General features: G+C 40.2%; 1 protein-coding gene across 3 annotated transcripts in view; it reads left to right on the forward strand.

Annotated features, from left to right (window-relative positions):
• The window catches only part of ca14 (carbonic anhydrase XIV), a 56,073-nt gene that overhangs the window by 26,691 nt on the left and 7,656 nt on the right, over nt 1-21,726 (forward strand). For all 3 annotated transcript variants that reach the window (XM_067449819.1, XM_067449820.1, XM_067449821.1), the window contains exons 8-10: nt 18,819-18,945; nt 20,803-20,826; nt 21,612-21,696. In XM_067449819.1, the coding sequence (XP_067305920.1) occupies nt 18,819-18,945; nt 20,803-20,826; nt 21,612-21,696 (236 nt within the window). The remainder of the gene's footprint in view (nt 1-18,818; nt 18,946-20,802; nt 20,827-21,611; nt 21,697-21,726) is intronic.

A 21,726-nucleotide genomic window follows, 5' to 3' on the forward strand; every position in this document is an offset into this window, starting at 1 on the left:
ACCACTATAGGGCCGGGCTTCGGGCCAATTTTAACGTCATACCTAAAGTGCAGGCTGGGCTTCGGCCTTTTTTCAGGCTTCTCCTTCGTTTTATATTTATTTTATTAATTAAAAGCAACAATGAGATATACTGCGCTGGTGAAAACAACACAAGACCATAAATGCTTACGCGACTATGAAGACTTATTTTTGTGACTTATTTTAAGTTTAATTTACTGCCATTTGCATTGGCTAGCTTTACTTATTTGCCGCGATGCGTGTTACAGTAGCACCATCATATCTATATGATATGAATGAAGGAACCAGTTGTAAAAAGCTTGCATGGTTATAGAGTCCGCGCCAGCAGCAGTGTGCGTTTCTTCAGCGCAGCTGCTAGAGTTATGGCCTTTTTACAACTGGTTCCTTCATCCATATCAGATAGATATGATGGTGCTACACTGCAACACGCATCACTGCAAATGAGTTAAGCAAGCCAATGCATGTGAAGATTAGAAGGGTTAAACTATTATATACATCTTTTCTGGATACAAATTTAATATCAGTTTAACAAGCATGGGCTGATTCTTCAAGATTCCTAAAACTTGGAGAAACTAGTCTTTCACAATTAAGTAGTTTATGATACACTGATGTATTCTAAGAATGTACTAGGAGAGAATATGTTGAGAAGAAAATGCACAAAGCTAGAGGATTTCGTCAATATATGTTATATCGATATAATGTATACTTTAATTTACAGCCTGCAGATTCATGCTTACCCTGTAACTACACAAACTACCCCTTCATTAAAAAATAGTTACAGTATAAATAATTTGTACATTTTCCTGGTAGTTTCCCCTTTATTTGCAAATATTACATATTGTTCCCTTATATGTACTTTATAGTTACACTATAATAACAGAAAGTTACGCTCTAAATTAGTTTTTACTTACGTAGTATTTTCCCGGCTATAGTCTAAAGTGTTACCTCAAAACGCTTGATGTTGGGTTGTGTTTCAGGGGTTGGGCTTGGCCCCTTAGTTCCAGTGAAAGGAACTCTTAATGCTTCCGCATACCAAGACATTTTGGACAATTTCATACTCCCAACTTTGTGGGAACAGTTTGAAAAAGAGTCAGAAGAGTTGAAGCTGTTATAGCTGCAAAAGGTGGGCCAACTCCATATTAAACTGTATGGAATAAGAATGAGATGTCATTAGGTACATGTAAAGGCAGACGTCACAAAACTTTTGGGATAGTGTATTTTATGAGTTTACCAAAATTTTGAATTTGGAAAACGCCAAAAAAGAGTGAGTTTGCTTATTATGACTTGGTAGGAGACTTTAGGTATTTTAAAGAAAGGTAAGAAAGGTGGTGTTTAAGAGAAATTTTATTATTTATTAAAATAATTGCTTTTTAAATATATATATATATATATATATATATATATATATATATATATATATATATATATATATATATATATATATATATATATATATATATATATATATATATATACACTCACCTAAAGGATTATTAGGAACAGCGTACTAATACTGTTTGACCCCCTTTCACCTTCAGAATTGCCTTAATTCTATGTGGCATTGATTCAACTAGATGCTGAAAGCATTCTTTAGAAATATTGACCCATATTGATAGGATAGCATCGTGCTGTTTGTAGCGGACCCCGTCCGAATGATGGCCAGACTTTACTGATGTTTCATGGAGTTTATTGAAACCGTTTATCTCCAAAAAAAATCACCGTAAGAGCTGAACAAAAAGCAAAGAAGTGCGCATTAACACCTTGTACATAAACTCTCTCTCCATAGCATTACCATTAACATAATACAGCAAAATACTAATTACAGATGACAATAAACAAGCACATACACACCTTATGCCTTTTCGGGGGGTGCTAAACAAACTGTAAACTTTAAATCTACTTAAACCCACTGAATGATGAACCGATGAACCCCGTGCTCTCACTCTCTTTTCCCTGGCGCACCGTAGACTGCCTCACACGTCATAATAAAAGTCCTTCCTTATTAAGACATAAAAGGCAGACCTTAAGCCTATTTAAACATACAGAAATGTCAAAAATGTACACAAAACAAATTATAAAATACATCACAATGTAGTCTGTTACACTCCCACTAAATTATCAATGTTTTTCAAACATGCATAATTTTGATTTAAATACTAACCCATGTGTATGTAAAGTCCTTTTAAAGATTTGTTTACTCAGCCTCTAATAATAAGACCAACTTCTGAGCTGGTCTCTCTACCTTAGAGACCTTGTTTACCCGTTCTCCTTTCTTGTTTAGCTTTTTGTCACCAAGTGCTATTGTGACTTTCCTTACAAGTCCATCTTGGCTGGTAACAGTGTCTATGATCCGTCCTAGTCTCCACTCATTTCTTCAGGGTCTCATCCGTATCCATGACCACATCACCAATTTGAAAGTTCCTTTTTGGAGCATGCCAGCATTGTCTAGTAGCTATGTTGTGTAGATACTGTTTTTTCCATCTACTCCAAAACTGTTCAGTAAGATACTGTACCCGTCTCCATCTCTTTTTCCCATAGACGTCTTCTCTTATGAACTTTCCGGGTGGTGGTAGGGTTGTAGTGGCTTTCATGGTGATCAGATGGTTCGGTGTGAGTGGTTCTAAGCTCTTGGGATCGTTCAGGTTGTCCACTGAAAGGGGGCGACTGTTGACTATTGCCATGGCTTCATAAAACAAAGTGCACAGTGAAGCATCGTTGAGCCTGCCTGATGAGAGGGAGACTGTAGCATCAAGAACACCTCTTACAGTTTTGATTTGGCGCTCCCATACACCACCTGCATGACTGGAATGAGGGGCATTCATAACAAAATCACACTGCTTATCTGCAAGAAACGATCCTTTCAGGATCAAGCTGCTGTAATGCGGAGTTCAGTTCGTTCTTTGCGCTCCCACAAAATTGGTATCTTGATCGCATCTGATCTGTCGTACTGTACCTCGAATAGCAATAAAGCATCGTAGACTGTTGATGAATGCTTCTGTCGACATATCTTCTAACATTTCTATGTGAATGGCTCTTGAACAAAAGCAAGATAGAAGCAGGCCATACCTTTTGTGCTGTTTTCTTCCTTCTTTAGTCATGAAAGGACCAAAGCAATCCATACCGCAATACACAAACGGTGGGGAAGGCTCTACGCGTTCTGTGGGGAGATCACTCATCCGCTGGCCTTCAACAGATTTTCTCAGCCTTCTAAACGTTACGCAGGTGCGAATGTAAGATGTGACCGCTCTGTTGATTCCAGGTATCCAATAGCCACAAGATCTGATGTCACTGATTGTGAAACCCTTTCCTTGATGCTTTACACTTTCATGACTGTGTGCAATTATCAACTTTGTCACATGGTGATCTTTAGGAAGGATCAGTGGATGTTTGAAGGATTGAATGCATGATGAGTGGCTTAATTTTCCTCCCACCTTGATCATACCATCCGTATCTATGAAGGCATCCAGGTGATGAAGTTTATTATAACCTGGCAGTTGTTTTCCTTGACTCAGGACCTCCATTTCTTTCTGATATCCTTGCGTTTGCACTCCTTTTAGAATCAAGCATTTTGCATCCTCTTGTTCACTTACAGAAGCCGGGGAATTCGTTTTATCTTTCCTAATCCGTCTCAGAAGGCGTGCAATGGCTTTGACAGCATTAGACCAAGATGAGAACTTAGACAAAGGGTCTACGAGATCTTTACTTTCAGTGGTTTCTGTTTGAAATGTCTGCACTTTCCTTACTTCTGGATCTCCTACTGGAAGTTCCGGTACAACATTTGAAATCGCCATTTCTTTCTTCCACAGAAATGAGGGACCCAAGAACCAGTTGGATGAGAGCAACTCATTTATTGTTCTTCCTCTTGAAACATTGTCTGCTGGGTTCTCATCCGTTGGGACGTACAGCCATTGCTTGGGTGCTGTGCTTTGGTGTATTTTTTGGACTCTATCGGCTACAAATGTATGAAAGCGGCGGGCATCATTATTTATGTAACCTCAACCACCTTTGAGTCAGTCCAAAAAAATTCATTGGCATTGGTGAGGTCAAGCTCTTCTCTGAGCAAATTGCTCATTTTGACTGATACCACAGCTGCTGTCAATTCTAATCTCGGTATCGTAGTAATCTTTACAGGAGTGACCTGGGCTTTGCCAATGAGGAAAGTACAATGAATTTCATCCTTCTCATTCATCATTCTCAGGTAAGAACACTGACCATAACCACAGGTGCTTGCATCAGAGAAATGATGTATTTCTGTTTTCACGATCTTACCAAATTCAGCAGGTGCGTAACATCGTGGTATGTTCACCCTTTCCAGATTGATGAAGTCCTTCTGCCATCTCTCCCACAGGGGGCTAAGTGCAGGGGAAAGTGGATCATCCCAGCCTGTACCCTGTCGACACATCTCTTGAAGGATCCTCTTACCATTGAGAACATAGGGAGCTACAAAGCCCAAAGGATATGGAGGCAACAGTTGACAATATGCCACGACGTGTTGTGGGTTGACCACTTAGTGGAATATGGAATTTGAAGCTATCACTCTGTATGTTCCAGTGAATTCCCAGAGCTCTCTCAATTGGCATGTCATTGAAGGTAAGATCTTTTGTTTCAAAGTTTACAGCACGTTCTGATGCTGGTATGCTTTGCAGAACCGCGTTGTCATTTGATATAAACTTGTGAAGTTGAAGACCGCCTTTTGCACACAGCTCCCGTGTCTCTTTTGCCAGCTGAATGGCGATTTCCACTGTCTCTACATTTGCGACTCCATCGTCCACGTAAAAGTCTCTTGCGATGAACTGAGCAGCTAATGAGTGTGATTGGCTATGCTCACTGGCTAGATATCGTAGTCCATAGTTTGCGCAACCAGGCGAACACACTGCACCGAAAAGATGCACTTTCATTCGGTAATCTTGAAGCGCTGAATTTGTGTCTCCGTCTTTCCACCATAAGAAGCGCAGGTAATCACGATCATTTTCTTGGACATGAAACTGCTGGAACATTTTTTCAATGTCACATATTATAGCTATTGGATGCCTTCTGAACCTCACAAGGACTCCGGTGAGATTGTTTATCATGTCTGGTCCTGTTAACAAATGTTCATTGAGACTTGTGCCTTTGAATTTCGCAGAACAATCGAAAACAACTCGTAGTTTGTCTGGCTTTTTTGGATGGTAGATGCCATGGTGAGGTATGTACCACTTTTCACCATCAGTTCCATCATTATTCACTGTTTCTACATCACCTCTCTCAATAGCCCCGTTTCCACCACAGGAACTTTACCCAGGAACTAGGAACTTTGGGTGGTACTTCGTGTGTTTAGACCGCAGGAACCAGGGTAAAATTGAAGTTCCGGGTAAATATTTCCCCCTCCAAACGGCCCTGCTCGCGAGGTAGTACTTTTTCAAAGTTCAGGAACTTTCGAGGGCGGGACTTGGGCGCTGAACATGCTGATTGGTTGAGCTCACGCAGTTCAACCGGCATTTTTAAAAGTCTTTTGCGAGGTTCGTTCTGCGTTCAGTAAATATCAGTCTTGCTCTCTGTCTGGTGGCGCGCGGTCATCTCAGCCATCTCACGTTCAATGTCCGTAGCTGATAATAATATACATTGTCATTTTAAATCTAGCTTTACAAGCTTTCTGAATATGCTGCAGCTGCATGCTGCTGAATCTGCATATTAGTGCTCTTTTCTGTCGTTGTTAATTACCTCTTTAGTAAACCTATACATAACCAGCAAAAGCAGCAAAGCTTGAATCTCTTCCATACTCGTTATTTTTTTTTTTTTCACCATGTAAACGACCTGACCGATTACTTTTAAGTGTGTGTCCTTACATGACGTGACGGCGCGCGCCGCGCTCATGTTGACAAGAGAGGAAAGTACATTTTTCTGAGGGGTAAACTTTTTATTTCGTAAGTTATGAAGATAATGTTGGAGTAATGACACAGCGTATATTGCCCCAGGCAGTTTTTACTTTAACTGCACCTGACAGAAGATTTTTTTTTCTGAGATGATTATTACACTTTACAACAAATAGCTATAAATAATACTGTATTAGTCCTGGTGGCCGTTAAGAGTTGCTATGGCTACAGTTAACACACTCCAGCTGCTGGAGAAAACAGCCTTGACATTTTTGGTGCGGCAGACAAACTGCATGTGACAAAATGATTGCGATTGAAAGTCATCACATGGAAACACCAGATCGGTTTAGATAACGTCTCATGTAAACAGTTCACTAAATCTTTCAATCGGTACACACACAAATGATTACTGTCCTTCACTGATTTGGAGGAGCAGTCGCGCGCAGTCCTACATCACCGGACTAATTTGCCTAATCTTCTCGGAACTTTATCGCGGTCGAAACGCAGACAGCTGCAGGTCTGGGGGGGAGAAAAGTTCCTGTAAAAAAGTTCCTGGTACAAATTGTTCCGGGTAATTTTGGTGGAAACGGGGCTAATGATGTCATTCATGTAAGTAATGTAGTCCGTCTTGTATTTCTCGTTTCTACAGAACTTCTTGTTCAAATGATGAAGTCTGACCTTGGCAAGCTCTCTGTTGTCAGGCAAGTATGGCCGTTGTTTGAACGGAAGAGGCATTTCATAATGTCCTTGAGCATCTTTCTTTATGCCTTCTTTGAGTTTGTCTAGGAACATGATATCCTCTTGAGAGATGGTCTTGTCCCCTGATGTGATATCCTTAAAGTCCGACTGAAGTACCCGAATAACATCCACAGGTGTAAAAGCTGGTATCTCCTTTGTGACTATTCTGTGACAAAGACTGACTGCTGTTGAGTCTTTGAAGCCTGGTGTGGAGCAGCCCACGATACTCCATCCTAAGTCAGTTAGAATAGCATATGGTTCATCGTCTTTACCTAGTATGACTTGCCTTGGAGCTAGCACTCTGGGGCAGTTGTAGCCGATCAGTAAGCCAACTTCGCAGCTGAGAAGAGGTGACATTTCATCTGTGATTACCTTCAAATAACTCTAGTTCTTTGCCGTTTCCTGTGTTGGTATGTGATCACGATTGACTGGAAAACACTTCTTGGTGTATACTGGAGGAAGATTGATATGTACTGAGGAATTGTACCCTCTCACACGAAGATCAGATTCTCTTTTACTTTTAATAATCATATTGTCTCCCATCATGGTGGTAAGTTTGAGCTTTATTGGTTGAGTGTCCACTTGCAGTACCTTACTCATTTCTATATCAATGAAAGTCGTGTCACTCTGAGTGTCCAACAAAGCATAGACAAGCTGTTCATTAGATTGGATTTTTCACAGACGACACCCAAACAGGTACAATCATAGATGTAATGGTTGAATGACCTTCGCTTGTGATATTAAGTGACATGGCATCCGTTACTTCACTCTCATGTGCACGTTCATAGCTTACAGTTGGTAGTTTTCTGTTTCCATCATAGTTGTAATCATGAAGACATGTTGGATGTCTCAATTTGCATACATCACATGTGTGGCGACGGCGACATTCCTTAGCAAAGTGACCTGGTTTCATGCACCCATAACAGAGTTTATTGTCTTTGACATAGGACCTTCTGTCTTTCAAAGACTTCTCCATGAATCTTGGGCACTTGCAAAGTGGATGATTGGCATCTTGACACAACATGCATGACACTTTTAACTGTCGGTATATCACTGTTAACGGTTGTTTGAGTTTTGAAGACAATTGCCTTGTTTCTTTTGGTTTCTTTTGAGATCCTTCTCTCCTGAGGTGGTTCATGTGAATAAAGAGCATGTAAAGAAGTGATAGGATTACACACTATTTCTGCTTCTGTTGACATGAACTTTACAAATTCTTGAAAGCTAGGAAATTCCTTGCCGTCCATAAGTGATGTTGTGACCTGGCGGTTCCACCTGGAGGCTGCCCAGTCAGGAAGTTTCGGTACCAGCTTTTGGTTCTCCTCACAGTCGTTTAATATTTCCAAGCCTTTAACATGAGGTATGGCTTGCAGGCAGGCATTTAAGTCTGAAAATGTCCTCAGACCTTCTGCATCTTTGGACTGTATTCTCGGCCACTTTGACAGCTTTTCCCGGAATGCTCTCTGAATGACGAAGGGCTGGCCGTATCTTTGGTTAAGCTTGTTCCAAGCATCTTTGTATGCTTCTTCATCATTTCGATAAAAGGTGCCTTCAAGATATTTGTGTGCTGAGCCATTCACATACTTTTTCAAATAATAGAGTTTTTCCGCTGCTGAGATATCCTTTCTATCTATAAGTGACATAAATGAAGCTTTCCAGTCCACAAACTGAATGGCGTCTCCATTGAACACTGTAGGCTCAGGAATGGGTAACCTGTTGATGGCAATGCTGTCCTGAACTGCTTGAGCAAGGTGATACACTTCGCTGAAAGGGTGCTAACTGGACAACATCGTGTTGCTGAGGTGTTGTAGAAGAGATTTCGTTTCTCTGACTTTCATGTTCATTCTGTATTGACTGACTCTTTGTTTCTTGCTTTATTCCTTCATCGTATGATTTTACTCGGGCCCGAGCAACCTCTACATCCTTTTCTATCTGCAGCCGTTCTAATTCAAATGTTTGTGTTTCTAGCTTTTCTGAGCTGCTCTTCCATTGTTCTTACTTTTTCCTTTTGTCGTCTTTCTGTTTGCATCATCTTGTATTCAGCCTCTTTCGCAGCCAGCTCTGCCGCAGCATCTGCTCGTTTGCTTGCTGTACAAGAAGACACAGAACGGCTGCCCACGCTTGCTTGTGAAGCACTGGAACCATATATGGAGCGAGCGTAGCTATGAGCTAAAAGTTCATGAAGACGACTTCTTTCCTGTTCTGCATCAAAGTCGCCATCTACTGTTGATAGCCTTTCCAGCACAATTTTGACAATGTCATTGGTCACGGCTTCGCATGCATCAATTTTACGCCTTAAATCAGCAGCGGGTGTGATATGTTCCCTTATTTCACTGAAGATTTTCGTAATATAGTTCTTTTTATCTTGAAGTGCGCATTAACACCTCGTACATAAACTCTCTCTCCATAGCATTACCATTAACATAATACAGCAAAATACTAATTACAGATGACAATAAACAAGCACATACACACCTTATGCCTTTTCGGGGGGGTACTAAACAAACTGTAAACTTTAAATCTACTTAAACCCACTGAATGATGAACCGATGAACCCCGTGCTCTCACTCTCTTTTCCCTGGCGCACCGTAGACTGCCCCACCCGTCATAATAAAAGTCCTTACTTATTAAGACATAAAAGGCAGACCGTAAGCCTATTTAAACATACAGAAATGTCAAAAATGTACACAAAACAAATGATAAAATACATCACAATTTAGTCTGTTACACTGTTGATGGATATTTGTGGGATGCACATCCAGGGCACAAAGCTCCCGCTCCACCACATTCCAAAGATGCTCTATTGGGTTGAGATCTGGTGACTGTGGGGGCCATTTTAGTACAGTGAACTCATTGTCATGTTCAAGAAACCAATTAGAAAATATTTGAGCTTTTTGACATGGTGCATTATCCTGATGGAATTAGCCATCAGAGGATGGGTACATGGTGGTCATAAAGGGATGGACATGGACAGAAACAGGTAGGCTGTGGCATTTAAACAATGCCCAATTGACACTAAGGGGCCTAAAGTGTGCCAAGAAAACATCCCTCACACCATTACACCACCACCAGCAGCCTGCACAGTGGTAACAAGGCATGATGGATCCATGTTCTCATTCTGTTTACGCCAAATTCTGACTCTGCCATCTGAATGTCTCAACAGAAATCGAGACTCATCAGACCAGGCAAAATTTTTCCAGTCTTCAACTGTCCAGTTTTGGTGAGCTTGTGCAAATTGCCTCTTTTTCCTATTTGTAGTGGAGATGAGTGGTACGCAGTGGGGTCTCCTGCTGTTGTAGCCCATCCGCCTCAACTTTGTGCGTGTTGTGGCTTCATAAATGCTTTGCTGCATACCTCGGTTGTAACGACTGGTTATTTCAGTCAAAGTTGCTCTTCTATCAGCTTGAATCATTCGGCCCATTCTCCTCTGATCTCTAATATCAACAAGGCATTTTCGCCCACAGGACTGCTACATACTGGATGTTTTTCCCTTTTCACACCATTCTTTGTAAACCCTAAAAAGGGTTGTGCATGAATATCCCAGTAACTGAGCAGATTGTCAAATACCATTCTGACATTCAGTTTGAAGTTCAGGAGATTGTCTTGACCAGGATCACACCCCTAAATGCATTGAAGCAACTGCTATGTGATTGGTTGATTAGATGATTGCATTAATGAGAAATTGAACAGGTGTTCCTAATAATCCTTTAGGTGAGTGTATTAGGGGTGTGGTCCTGGTCAAGACAATCTCCTGAACGCCAAACTGAATTTTAGAACAGGAAAGAAATGTGATTCAAGCAATTTTGAACGTGGCCTGATTGTTGGTGCCAGACAGGCCAGTCTGAGTATTTCACAATCTGCTCAGTTACTGGGCATTTTCAAGCACAACCCTCAGAATTTGGCGTAAACAGAATGAGAACATGGATCCATCATGCCTTGTGTGCAGGCTGGTGGTGGTGGTGTAATGGTGTGGGCGATGTTTTCTTGGCACACTCTATGCCCCTTAGTTACAACTGGGCATCGTTTAAATGCCACTTCCTACTTGAGCATTGTTTCTGACCATGTCCATCCCTTTATAACCACCATGGTTTATTATGTTCACTGTCAAGTTCTCTGTCATGTTTCTGAGTTTATGTTCTCTGTGAGGTTTCCTGGTTGTCATGTGATTCCCATGCCCTCATGTGTCCAGTCATTAGTCTCAGTGTATTTAAACCCTCATGTTTGCCATGTGTCCCTTTTCCAGTCATTAGTCTCAGTGTATTTAAACCCTCATGTTTGCCATGTGTCCCTCGTCCAGTCATTAGTCTCAGTGTATTTAAACCCTCATGTTTGCAGTGTCCATGTCTGGTATTGAATGTTGTAACCTGTTGGTGTTGAGCCTTTGTGTCAAGTCAACTTTATTTTATTTTATTTTATTTTATTTTATTTTATTTTATTTTATTTTATTTTATTTTATTTTATTTTATTTTATTTTTATTCTAGTCTAGTCTCGTCAAGTTTAGTTATGTCTAGTCAAGCCACGTCTTTTGTTTTATGTTTTTGCCAAGGCAAGTCTTTGTTTTATGTTTTTGATATTTTCTGAATAAACTGCACTTGGTTTTCTTCAAGCTTGCAGCCAGTGGACTAAATGTTACAGGCCTTCGTCAAGGCTAGCATCCCAAAGAGGACTATGTTGTGGACTTTTGTGGACTAGGCCATGAAGTAGATTTTAACGATGTAGCCCTAATAAACCAATTTGTTCTCAGTTGCCCGGAGGCAAAACCCGCTGGTCATTGGCACACGACCATGCCCTTCTTTTGAGTGGTTTCATATTTTACTGTGGGACTAGGAGCCCCACAGTCCTTCAGCATGCTCCACAGCCCTGGCCCACCATCCCTCCGCCAAGACACCCCTGTTTTAAGTTCTAGATATTTTATGAATCAACTGCACTTGGGTTGTTCAAGCTTGCCGCCAGTGGACTAAGTGTTACAGGTGTATTGAAGGGGAAGTGTAGCCTATTTAATTAAGATGCTAAACCTCTTTTCTTTTCTTTTCTTTTCTTTTCTTTTCTTTTCTTTTCTTTTCTTTTCTTTTCTTTTCTTTTCTTTTCTTTTCTTTTCTCTCTAGTGTACTGTTAGCGGTGGGAGAACAAATAAGTTGTGACAATATATCTACAGCATCATGGATGAACAAGGTGGTAGTGGTCTTTGTAAAAGAGGAGCAACTTGTTGCGCAACTTATTGAAAGTGGAGTAGTTTTTCCATTTGCTACATTAACATTCAAGGTAATTATTTTGAATGTACTGCTGTTTATCCCTGACAAAGTTATTGAGAGAGAACTCATTAGGTAACATTACATGAGTGCGATAATGAAGGAATTGAGGTTAAGGAAATTGTGGCACAAGATTAAAATCAGTTGGTAGAAATACAAGATGGTATTGATTTTGATTTCTGAGACTGCGAGTACAATTGGAGTTGGGATGCAAAATTCTGTGGTAGGCCTACTAGAGGATGACATGAGGGATGATGATCGATTCTCTCAAATCTCAGGTGTTTCTTAAGCAGGGTCTAAGACGGAGATGGTAATCTTTATTCTCTCCGGGAGATAAATTGTTTCCTGGACGAGACATTTGGAAGAACTGTTGAAATTAGAGATCAATTAGAGACAAAATCAGAGTTCAATTTGCAGAGTATTGTTGGATTGGATGAATTGAATTTAAAAAAAAAAACACAGTTTAGATTGAGGAAACTGCTTTCAAAATTAAGAAAGTGTAAAGGTTCGTCTTCAAAAAATAGTTAAATGAATGCGCTGGGTGTTTTTTCTCCTATCTTTTCCAGCTATTTTCTATTTATTTCTCTTTTATTAATATGATGCTTATGAGAGTAGGCTTTTTTTAATACTAATGGAGTGAGAGATCAAAATAAAAGGGCAGTATTAGCAGAATTTCTACAAAATTAGGAATATTGTTATTGTAATATTACAAAAGACTCATTCTGATAGATCTAATTAAATAGAATAGGATTATTTTGTTGGGAGGGGAAGTATGTACTCAGTCACGGGTCAAGTACAAGTGCTGGTGTTGCTGTTCTATTTTCAAAAAGAGTAACTGTTGACATTTTAAAAATTGGAGAAGTAATAACTGGAAGAGCATTATCTGACCATGCAGAAGTTGAAGGAATCATATGTTTATTCATCCGTGTTTGTGCACCAAATATTGGTTCTGATTGAGTTGAATTATTTTTGAAAATAAAGAGTCACACTTTAAACTATGATAAAAATGTTTGTATAGTTATGGCTGGAGACTGTAACTGTACTGAATATTTTATGGTTGATAGAAATAGTGAAGAACCTCATTTTCAATCAGGTGTAATATTTTCAAAGGTGATCCAAGAAAGTGATTTGAATGATGTTTGGAGAAAGAGGAATAAAGGGGTAAAACATTATACATTTATCAAAGTATGGAATAATGAAGTTAAGGGGGCTAGGCTAGACAGGTTTTATATAAGTAAATATTTTAATACTAATTTTAATGCTAGGTGTTGAATGCTGCTATCATCCCTAGTGGTTTCTCTGACCACCATATGGTAACTATAGATATAAGTAAAAAAATGACTTAAGGGTCACTGTATTATTGGCATTTTAGTAAGCAATTATTATAAAATAAACTATTTTGTGAGAGTTTTAGCCATCTTTGGGAAAAATGGAAGTTAGAGAAAAATAATTATGAGACTAAAAGTCAATGGTGGGAGGAAATTGTGGAAAGGTCAATGGTGGAAAGGTACATATTTCTCAAAGCCTCAAATTTCACTTAAAGTTAGAGATACAGTTCAAAATTTGCAATGTGAAACAGGAGAAATGGAAAATATGTTGATGGAAAATGAAAATAAATTATTAGTAAAAGTGGTGAATTAAGTAAGAAGAAAATTAATTTGAAAATATTTTGCCAGATCAAGTTAAAAATGCTGTAATAAGGTCACAGTTTTGTTCAGTTAAGAATATAGATTCTCCTAGCACTTATTACTTTAAATTGGAGCGAAATGTGGTGCAACATAATCCTATGCTTAAAACGTCTAGATGGGACAATTACGGGCAATCCGACTGAAATGCAAAAACTTGCAGTTAATTTTGGGCATTTTAATGCTGGATAATGTGATGAAGAGATGCTGCAGACCTTTTTCCAGATCTTTCTTGAAAGTAAGTTGCAACCTAAACAGAAAGAAACTGTGACATTACTTTAAGAGAGCTCACAGAGGCAGTTAAACAACTTTAATTGGAATGTTTGCCTGGGATTGATGGACTAACCACAGATATCTACCGTCTTTTCTGGAACTTTATTTTGGGACAAGATTTTTATGAAGTCACAAAAGAGTGTTTTGAAAATGGTTGTCTTCGAAGCACCTGCAGACAGCTAGTTTTATCCATGTTACCGTTAAAAAAAAGGAGATTTAGGTCTTTTGAAGAATTGGATACCAGTTTCTCTTTCATGTACAGATTTTACAATTTTGACCAAATGTTTTGTGAACAGGTTAACATGTTATCTGGACAAAATTATTCATAGCGATCAGACGTATCAATCGAGCAATCAATTATTTATAATTTGCTTCTTTTGAGAGATTTAAAGAGAATATTAATGTGAGCTTTTTTTTGTTAATAGATAAAAAAAAAGCCTTTGATCGGGTTGACCATGGATATCTTTTCAAAGTTTTGAGTGCTTTTTGTTCCCTTTCAGTCGGTCACGTTTGACGTGCATTGGAACAGACCGACGAATTGGAATCTATTTTTAGAGACCAATCTACTTCAAGTGATTAAAAATGAGCAAATAGACATTGGCAAGCGGTTTACACATTCCACACACCGCCCCGCAGCGCGGGTACAAATACGGAAGTGGAATACCGCATCATTGTTTTTTTCTTCGGAGCCAAACATTACTTCAAGTCAGTGTGGTTGTGCGAAGAGTGTTTATATTTTGAGTTAGAAGAGGATCTTTGGAAGGTGTTGGTGATACAGCGCATTACAGCGGCGGCTGCAAGCATGTTTCTTGTTTATAGCAAAACAGCTGTTTTCACAGCTTGCTGGGCATTCTTGAGTGCCTGCAGTGGGCTTGCATTATTGAGCCACTCCAAGCCGCGGCCATTCCCCAGTGTGCCTTGGCTAATAAAGAGCAACACGGTTTGACCCTGCGTCTTTTTCAAGATGTCATTCAAACCGTGTGTTTCTGGATGCAATAAGCCGCGTTTCCACCACAGGAACTTTACCCAGGAACGAGGAACTTTGGGTGGTACGGTGTGTTTTGACCGCAGGAACCAGGGTCTAAATGAAGTTCCGGGTAAATATTTCCCCCTCCAAATGGCCCTGCTCGCGAGGTAGTACTTTTTCAAAGTTCAGGAACTTTCGAGGGCGGGACTTGGGCACTAAACATGCTGTTTGATTTAGCATTTTATTTCAACATTAACAAGCATTTTTAAAAGTCTTTTGCGAGGTTCGGTCTACGTTCAGTAAATATCAGTCTTGCTCTCTGTCTGATGGCACACGTTCGTCTCAGCCATCTCACGTGCAATGTCCGTAATAGCTGATAATAATATACATTGTCATTTTAAATCTAGCTTTACAAACTTCCTGAAAATGCTGCATGCTGCTGAATCTGCATATTAGTGCTCTTTTCTGTCGTTGTTAATTAACGTTACCTCTTTAGTAAACCTATACATAACCAGCAAAAGCAGCACAGCTTGAATCTCTTCCATAGTCGTTATTATTTTTTTTAGTCTATTTTTCACCATGTAAACGACCTGACCGATTACTTTTAAGTGTGCGTCCTGACATGACGTGACAGCACGTGCCGTGCTCATGTTGACAAGAGAGGAAAGCTAATTTTTTGTAGGGGTAAACTTTTTATTTCGTAAGTTATGAAGATAATGTTGGAATAATGACACAGCATATATTGCCCCAGGCAGTTTTTACTTTAACTGCGCCTGACAGAAGAATTTATTTATTTTCTGAGATGATTACAATTTACAACAAATAAATAGCTTATATAAAACTGTATTAGTCTTGGTGGCCGTTAAGAGTTGCTATGGCTACAGTTAACACATTCCAGCTGGTGGAGAAAACATCGATGACATTTTTGATGCGGCAGACAAACTGCATGTGACAAAATGATTGCCATTGAAAGTCATCACATGTAAACACCAGATCGGTTTAGATAACGTCTCATGTAAACAATCCACTAAATCTTTCAATCGATACAAAAAATGTCATCATTTTTTGTTTATTTTTGCAGTCGCGCAAAAATGATTACTCTCCGTCACTGACTTGGAGGAACAGTCGCGCGCAGTCCTACATCACCGGACTAATTTGCCTAATCTTCACGGAACTTTAGATTGGGGTGGAAACGCAGACAGTTGCAGGTCTGGGGGGGGAGAAAAGTTCCTGTAAAAAAGTTCCTGGTACAAATTTTTCCAGGTTATTTTGCTGGAAACGGGGCTATAGTTACGTAACCTTGTTTGACAGCCACAATCGCTCTCACATGTTGACATGTAACATGAGATTGCGTTCGTGGATGATTCATGTTTTCTCAGGAGAACGTGGTCACGTCGGCGCATTGTTCGTCTCACCCTTCTCATAAGGGCTTTAGCACGGCAACCCAGCACGCGTCAGTCTGCGCTTGAGATGCATGGTCGAGATTTTGAAACCTCAAACGGGGTTGAGTGCCTTCACCTATTCCCCGATCTTGTTCCTTTTCTGGTACAACAGAAAAGGGCTACTTTGGCTAATAAGCTCTGGTGACTGAGGATTACAGTGGGGCTTCCCCGCTGGGTATGTCCCCTTGGGCGCCTTGTAGCTTAAAGATGAGATTGCAGGTCTTTTAAAAAAAAAAGAGGACCTAGCGTTTCATTTTGGGGCGCTGGCAGAGGACAGATATCAGTTGCTTCATCAGAGAGAGGGGAATATGGAACACCAAAATGGTCATAATCAAAAAAAAAAATCCTTCTCTGGGCAACAAAAGTCACTGCACACTCCCTGGGTTGGGCGATGTCCACACTAGTGGTCCAGGAACACCACATGGGGCTAAAGCTGGCAGATATGCATGAGCCCGACAAAGTTTGGTTCCTCAACGCCCCTGTCTGTCAGGCTGGCCTCTTCGGCAATTCCATCTTTCGGATGAGATGTTAAACCAAGGTCCCGACTCTCTGTGGTCGTTAAGAATCCCAGGATGTCCTTCGATGAAAAGTAGGGATGTAACCCCGGCATCCTGGCCAAATTTGCCCATTGGCCCCTGTCCATCATGGCCTCCTAATAATCCCCTTATATTGATTGGCTTAATCACTCTGTCTCCTCTCCACCATAAGCTGGTGTGTGATGAGCGTTCTGGTGCAATATGGCTGCTGTCACATCATCCAGGTGGATGCTGCACATTGGTGGTGGTTGAGGAGATTCCCCCTTCAATGTAAAACTCTTTGAGTGCCTAGGAAAGCGCTATATAAATGTAATTCATTATAATAATAATAATAATAATAATAATAATAATAATAATAATAATAATTATTATTATTATTATTATTATTATTATTATTATTATTATTATTATTATTATTATTATTATTATCATCATCATTATTATCGAGAACTTCGCCCAGCAGCTCTCAGTGGCCAATTAGTAGGTGGAGACATTAAAAAAAAAACATCCTGCCCCGACGACCAGCTGCTGCCTCCACCCAGTCATTGGGTGCAGCGCTTCTGCCAACTTGTCACTGAGGGCGTCCCCCTGCATCTGCCTCCGCCTCTGCTAAAGCCGAGCAGCAGCCTCCACCCGGGCAGCAGGGAGGCACTCAACCCGTCCAAGGTCCTGTGATGTCCGCTTGCAAGCGCCCCTGAAACGGGCAGCCCAGTGAGTAGGGGATCCCGATGCCCTCTTTTCTCCAGGGGGCAGCAGTGTGGGCACCGAGGAAGCCACCAGGCCTTCTCACCCACACTCTGCTCCACCCTGGAGTACTAAGTCAACACTCCGTGCTGCCTCCAGGCCTCACAAGTCGGGGCTGAATTTTCCACCTCCCTGCTTCCGGGCAGCAGATAGCAAGGTGGGCACCGAGGATGCCACCAGGCCTTCTCACCCACTCTCTGTCTAAACCAGGAGCACTCAGGCAACACTCTGGGCTGCCCTCAGGCCTCCTGAGTCAGGCCAGAGCACTCCGCCACACTGCTTCACCCCGGGTACGTCTGCAGTGCCGTTGGTCCCGCTAGCTCGGTCTCTGGGAGCCTGGCTAGGTCTCTCCAGGACGTCTCACTGACTCATCCGTACCATCAGACTGGGCTATGTGATTCAATTCACATGTATGTCGCCTCCCAAGTACAGGGGCATCCTCTTCACCACTGTGCAGAGCAGCAATTCCCATGTCTTGCCGTTCGAGGTCAATGTCCTGATGGCGAAGGACGCGATAGGACCAGTTCCTCCAGCCAATATGAGGTCAGGGTTCTACAGCCCTTACTTCATTTTACCCAAGAAAGGGGGTGGGTTAAGACAGATCTTGGATCTGCACATTCTGAATTGGGCCCTGCACAAGCTCCCGTTCAAAATGTTAACGCAGAAATGCATTTTCGAAAGCATCCGTCCCCAAGATTGATTCGCAGTGATCGACCTGAAGGACACGTACTGTCATGTCTCTATCCTTCCTCGACACAGATCATTCCTACGTTTTGCATTTGAGGGGAAGGCATATCCGTACAAAGTCCTGCCCTAGTGTAATCTCCCATCCCCCATGTGCGGGTTCAAAAAATGCAGAAATGGCTCCCTCTGCTGGCTGTAGTCTTTAGCCTTTGGCCAAACATTCCTCCAATGATGCAAATATCATCAATTTGCATCATAGGAGGAATTTGAAATGCAGAAATAAAATGCATAACTCTCTTGTCTCGGGGGGTTATGAGGGTGGGGGGGTGGGGGGGGAGCACAATCATTTGAATATACTCCAGTGTTTCTACTGATACAAAGCCATATGCTAATCGCTGAAGTAACCCTTTAAGTGATAAGGTGATATGAATGAGGAACTTACTGGATGAACAATGAGGTATTGAAGAGGAATTGTGTTTAATGAAGATGTGTTAAACTCTTCTCTTCTCTTCTCTTCTCTTCTCTTCTCTTCTCTTCTCTTCTCTTCTCTTCTCTTCTCTTCTCTTCTCTTCTCTTCTCTTCTCTTCTCTTCTCTTCTCTTCTCTTCTCTTCTCTTCTTCTCCTCTCTTCAGTTATTGAAATTAGAGACAGTGTTGTACTCCAGCAAAGCAGAAGAAGCAGAGCCCATGGTTCTCCAGGATAATTACCGTGCCACCCAGCCACTTAACCACAGAACTGTCCTGTCCTCTTTCATTCCTGGTAGGAGAAAGAGAGAAAGAATGAAAGAGGGAGGGGGTGGGGGGAGAGAGAATTGGGTTGGGGGTGGGGGATTACGTAGCTGCACTCTTTGTTTACATGATGGCTGGTTAGTTTTTCAAAATCGGCTGTGAACATAGAGTTTATTGTAATCATGTGAGCCTGTGTGTGTGCCTAAATGGAATAGCAGCACAAAGCAGTAATAAGAGCCAGATGTAATACTGTAGTACTTTAAAGCTTTTAAGTAGTAAGGATTGCTTTAAATGTTTCCAATATAAATATCAGTATTGCATGGTAAATTATCAATACCCCCCCCCCCCCCCATTTCTATTATGAGTTGGATGCTCAGGTTTAAATTAATAATCTACATATTCTGTCATAATTTACTCCACCATTGTCATTTAAAATCCAAAAGGCTTTTTTTAATTGATTCAAAAAAAAATTGAAGACTCTATACACAACTCTTCTACTTTATAACAACATTTAATTGCAATCATGTCTGAATTTTCTGCACTGTTAACAAGTGAATTGCAGGCTGTTGTCAGTGATCCCCTGATCTGGCAATGATTGCCCGATCTGCCCGTAATGCTGTCCGCTGTCAGATCTGGCAAATTATCTATTTCCTAGTAACCGTTTTTTATTTTTTTATTTACAGTTTAGAGTTACAGGGACAGTGCTCATTAATAAACATTTATGTAAATGTGCCAGTTTACAGCATCACTTTTGGTCATTATAGTGTAACTAACAAGTAAGTAGGCTATGTGTAGTTATAAGGTAACAATATTTAATATTTGGGGAATAAAGTTAGAAGAACTCACAGATAGAATAACTATCAGAAAAATTAACAAATAATTTATACTGTAAGTATTTTTAATTAAGGGGTAATTATCTGTATAGTTACAGGGTAAGTATCTACTGATTTTTCTTGTTTTATTGAAAATAAAGTCAAAATAAAGTGAGTTTTTGCTTAAAACAAGGGGGAAATATTCTTACTTCTGATTAAAATGTTCGGCCCCACTTTATATTAGGTGGCCTTAAGTACTATATACTTACATCAAAAAATAAGTACAATGTACTGTATTGTATTGCAATTTGAGGAACTTATTGAATGAACAATGATGTATTGAAGAGGACAATGAAAGTACAATGTACTTACTTACTGTGTTCAAATTGTATTGCAAAACACTTTTGCTGATACTGAGGTGGGATACGGGTAGATTTGGGGACAGATGTGGTGACAGAAATAACATTATTTTTCTCACCCCATTGGCAGATAATTTAGTTTGTTTTAAGCAAAAGCTCACTGCATTTTGATTTTATATTCAATAAAACAAGAAAAAAAAATCTAATTTTACAATGTCATTTTGCATATCTAGTGAAAGCATCTTGATTTACGATTGTTTTAGATATTTGGAATGGAAACCAGAAGAAAAAAAAAGTAAGAAGAGCATTTTTTCCTGTATGGCTGAAAAAATACCACTTAGTTTCAAAAATGTCAAAATACATGAAATTGTTTAGTGGATGTGAAGATTTCAGTGGTTTGGCTAAAGGAAAGGTTTTAAGTGAACGTATAACTACAATTTCAGTCTTTTTAAACACAAAGCTCTTTTATTTTTGAAACTTGACAAACTTGACAAGAAACTTGAAAAAAGCAAATGAATGATTCTCCAAAAAATGTAGCCTTTTGTGTTTTATCAAAATAACAGCATACTATTTTGAAATAAAATAAGGATGAGTAAATGATGACAGAATAGTTTTGAGGGTATCAGTTTGTCATTGCAAATATATTAATGTTCCTTTAAAGAAATGCATCGTGCTTGTGCTGTGTCTAATTCTTTGTTTTGCTGTTTCTCTCTCCAGTCTCAGTTAAAATGTATACTGCAGGTGAGAAACATCTTATATATACCGATTATTTTATTATTGTCTACATTTTCAATCAGCTCTCTTAGAAAATATATTTAAGTAAGTTTTTAAGTGACATGTGAAGGCCAAGTATGGTAACATTTTTTAAATTTTCCCTTTACATTTAACCCATTACACACACACACACACACACACACGGACACGCACACGCACACGCACACACACACACACGCACACGCACACGCACACGCACACACACACACACACACACACACACACACACACACACACACACACACACACACACACACACACAGACACACACAGAGACACACACACACACACACACACACACACACACACACACAAGCTGAGCGTTTGATTTTGTGAATTGTGGGGACATTCCATAGGCTTAATGGTTGTTATACTTTGCAAACCATGTTTTCTATCCCCCTACACTGCCCCTGCCCCTAAACCTACTCATCACAGGAAACAATTTGCATTTCACTCATCTTGATAAAAACTCATCTTGTAGGATTTAAAAGCTTTTTGGAAAGTGGGGACATGGGGAAATGTCCTCATAAGTCACCCTCTTCTGTATAACCTATGTCATGTCCATGTTATACACATTTGTGTACTTATATATCACAAAAACTAGCACTTTCTGCTGTACTGAGAATCAAACCTGCAACCTTTGACTTGCCTGTCTGACTCTCTAACCATTAGGTCACAACTGCCCCAAAGGCAAATGTTTGCTCAATTATTACAGGTCTCTAGAGAAATATAACATTTTGTCTCTGTCTCAGGTGAAATCACAGCGATTGTGATCGGGTCTCTGTGCGGATGTATAGGTTTGGCTGTTATCATCTACTTCATTGTGAAAACTATTCGGTAAGAATTTTTAACAACCTGCATATGTCT

The sequence above is a fragment of the Pseudorasbora parva genome, chromosome 7 (assembly GCF_024679245.1).
Source record: "Pseudorasbora parva isolate DD20220531a chromosome 7, ASM2467924v1, whole genome shotgun sequence".
Classification (NCBI taxonomy): domain Eukaryota; kingdom Metazoa; phylum Chordata; class Actinopteri; order Cypriniformes; family Gobionidae; genus Pseudorasbora; species Pseudorasbora parva.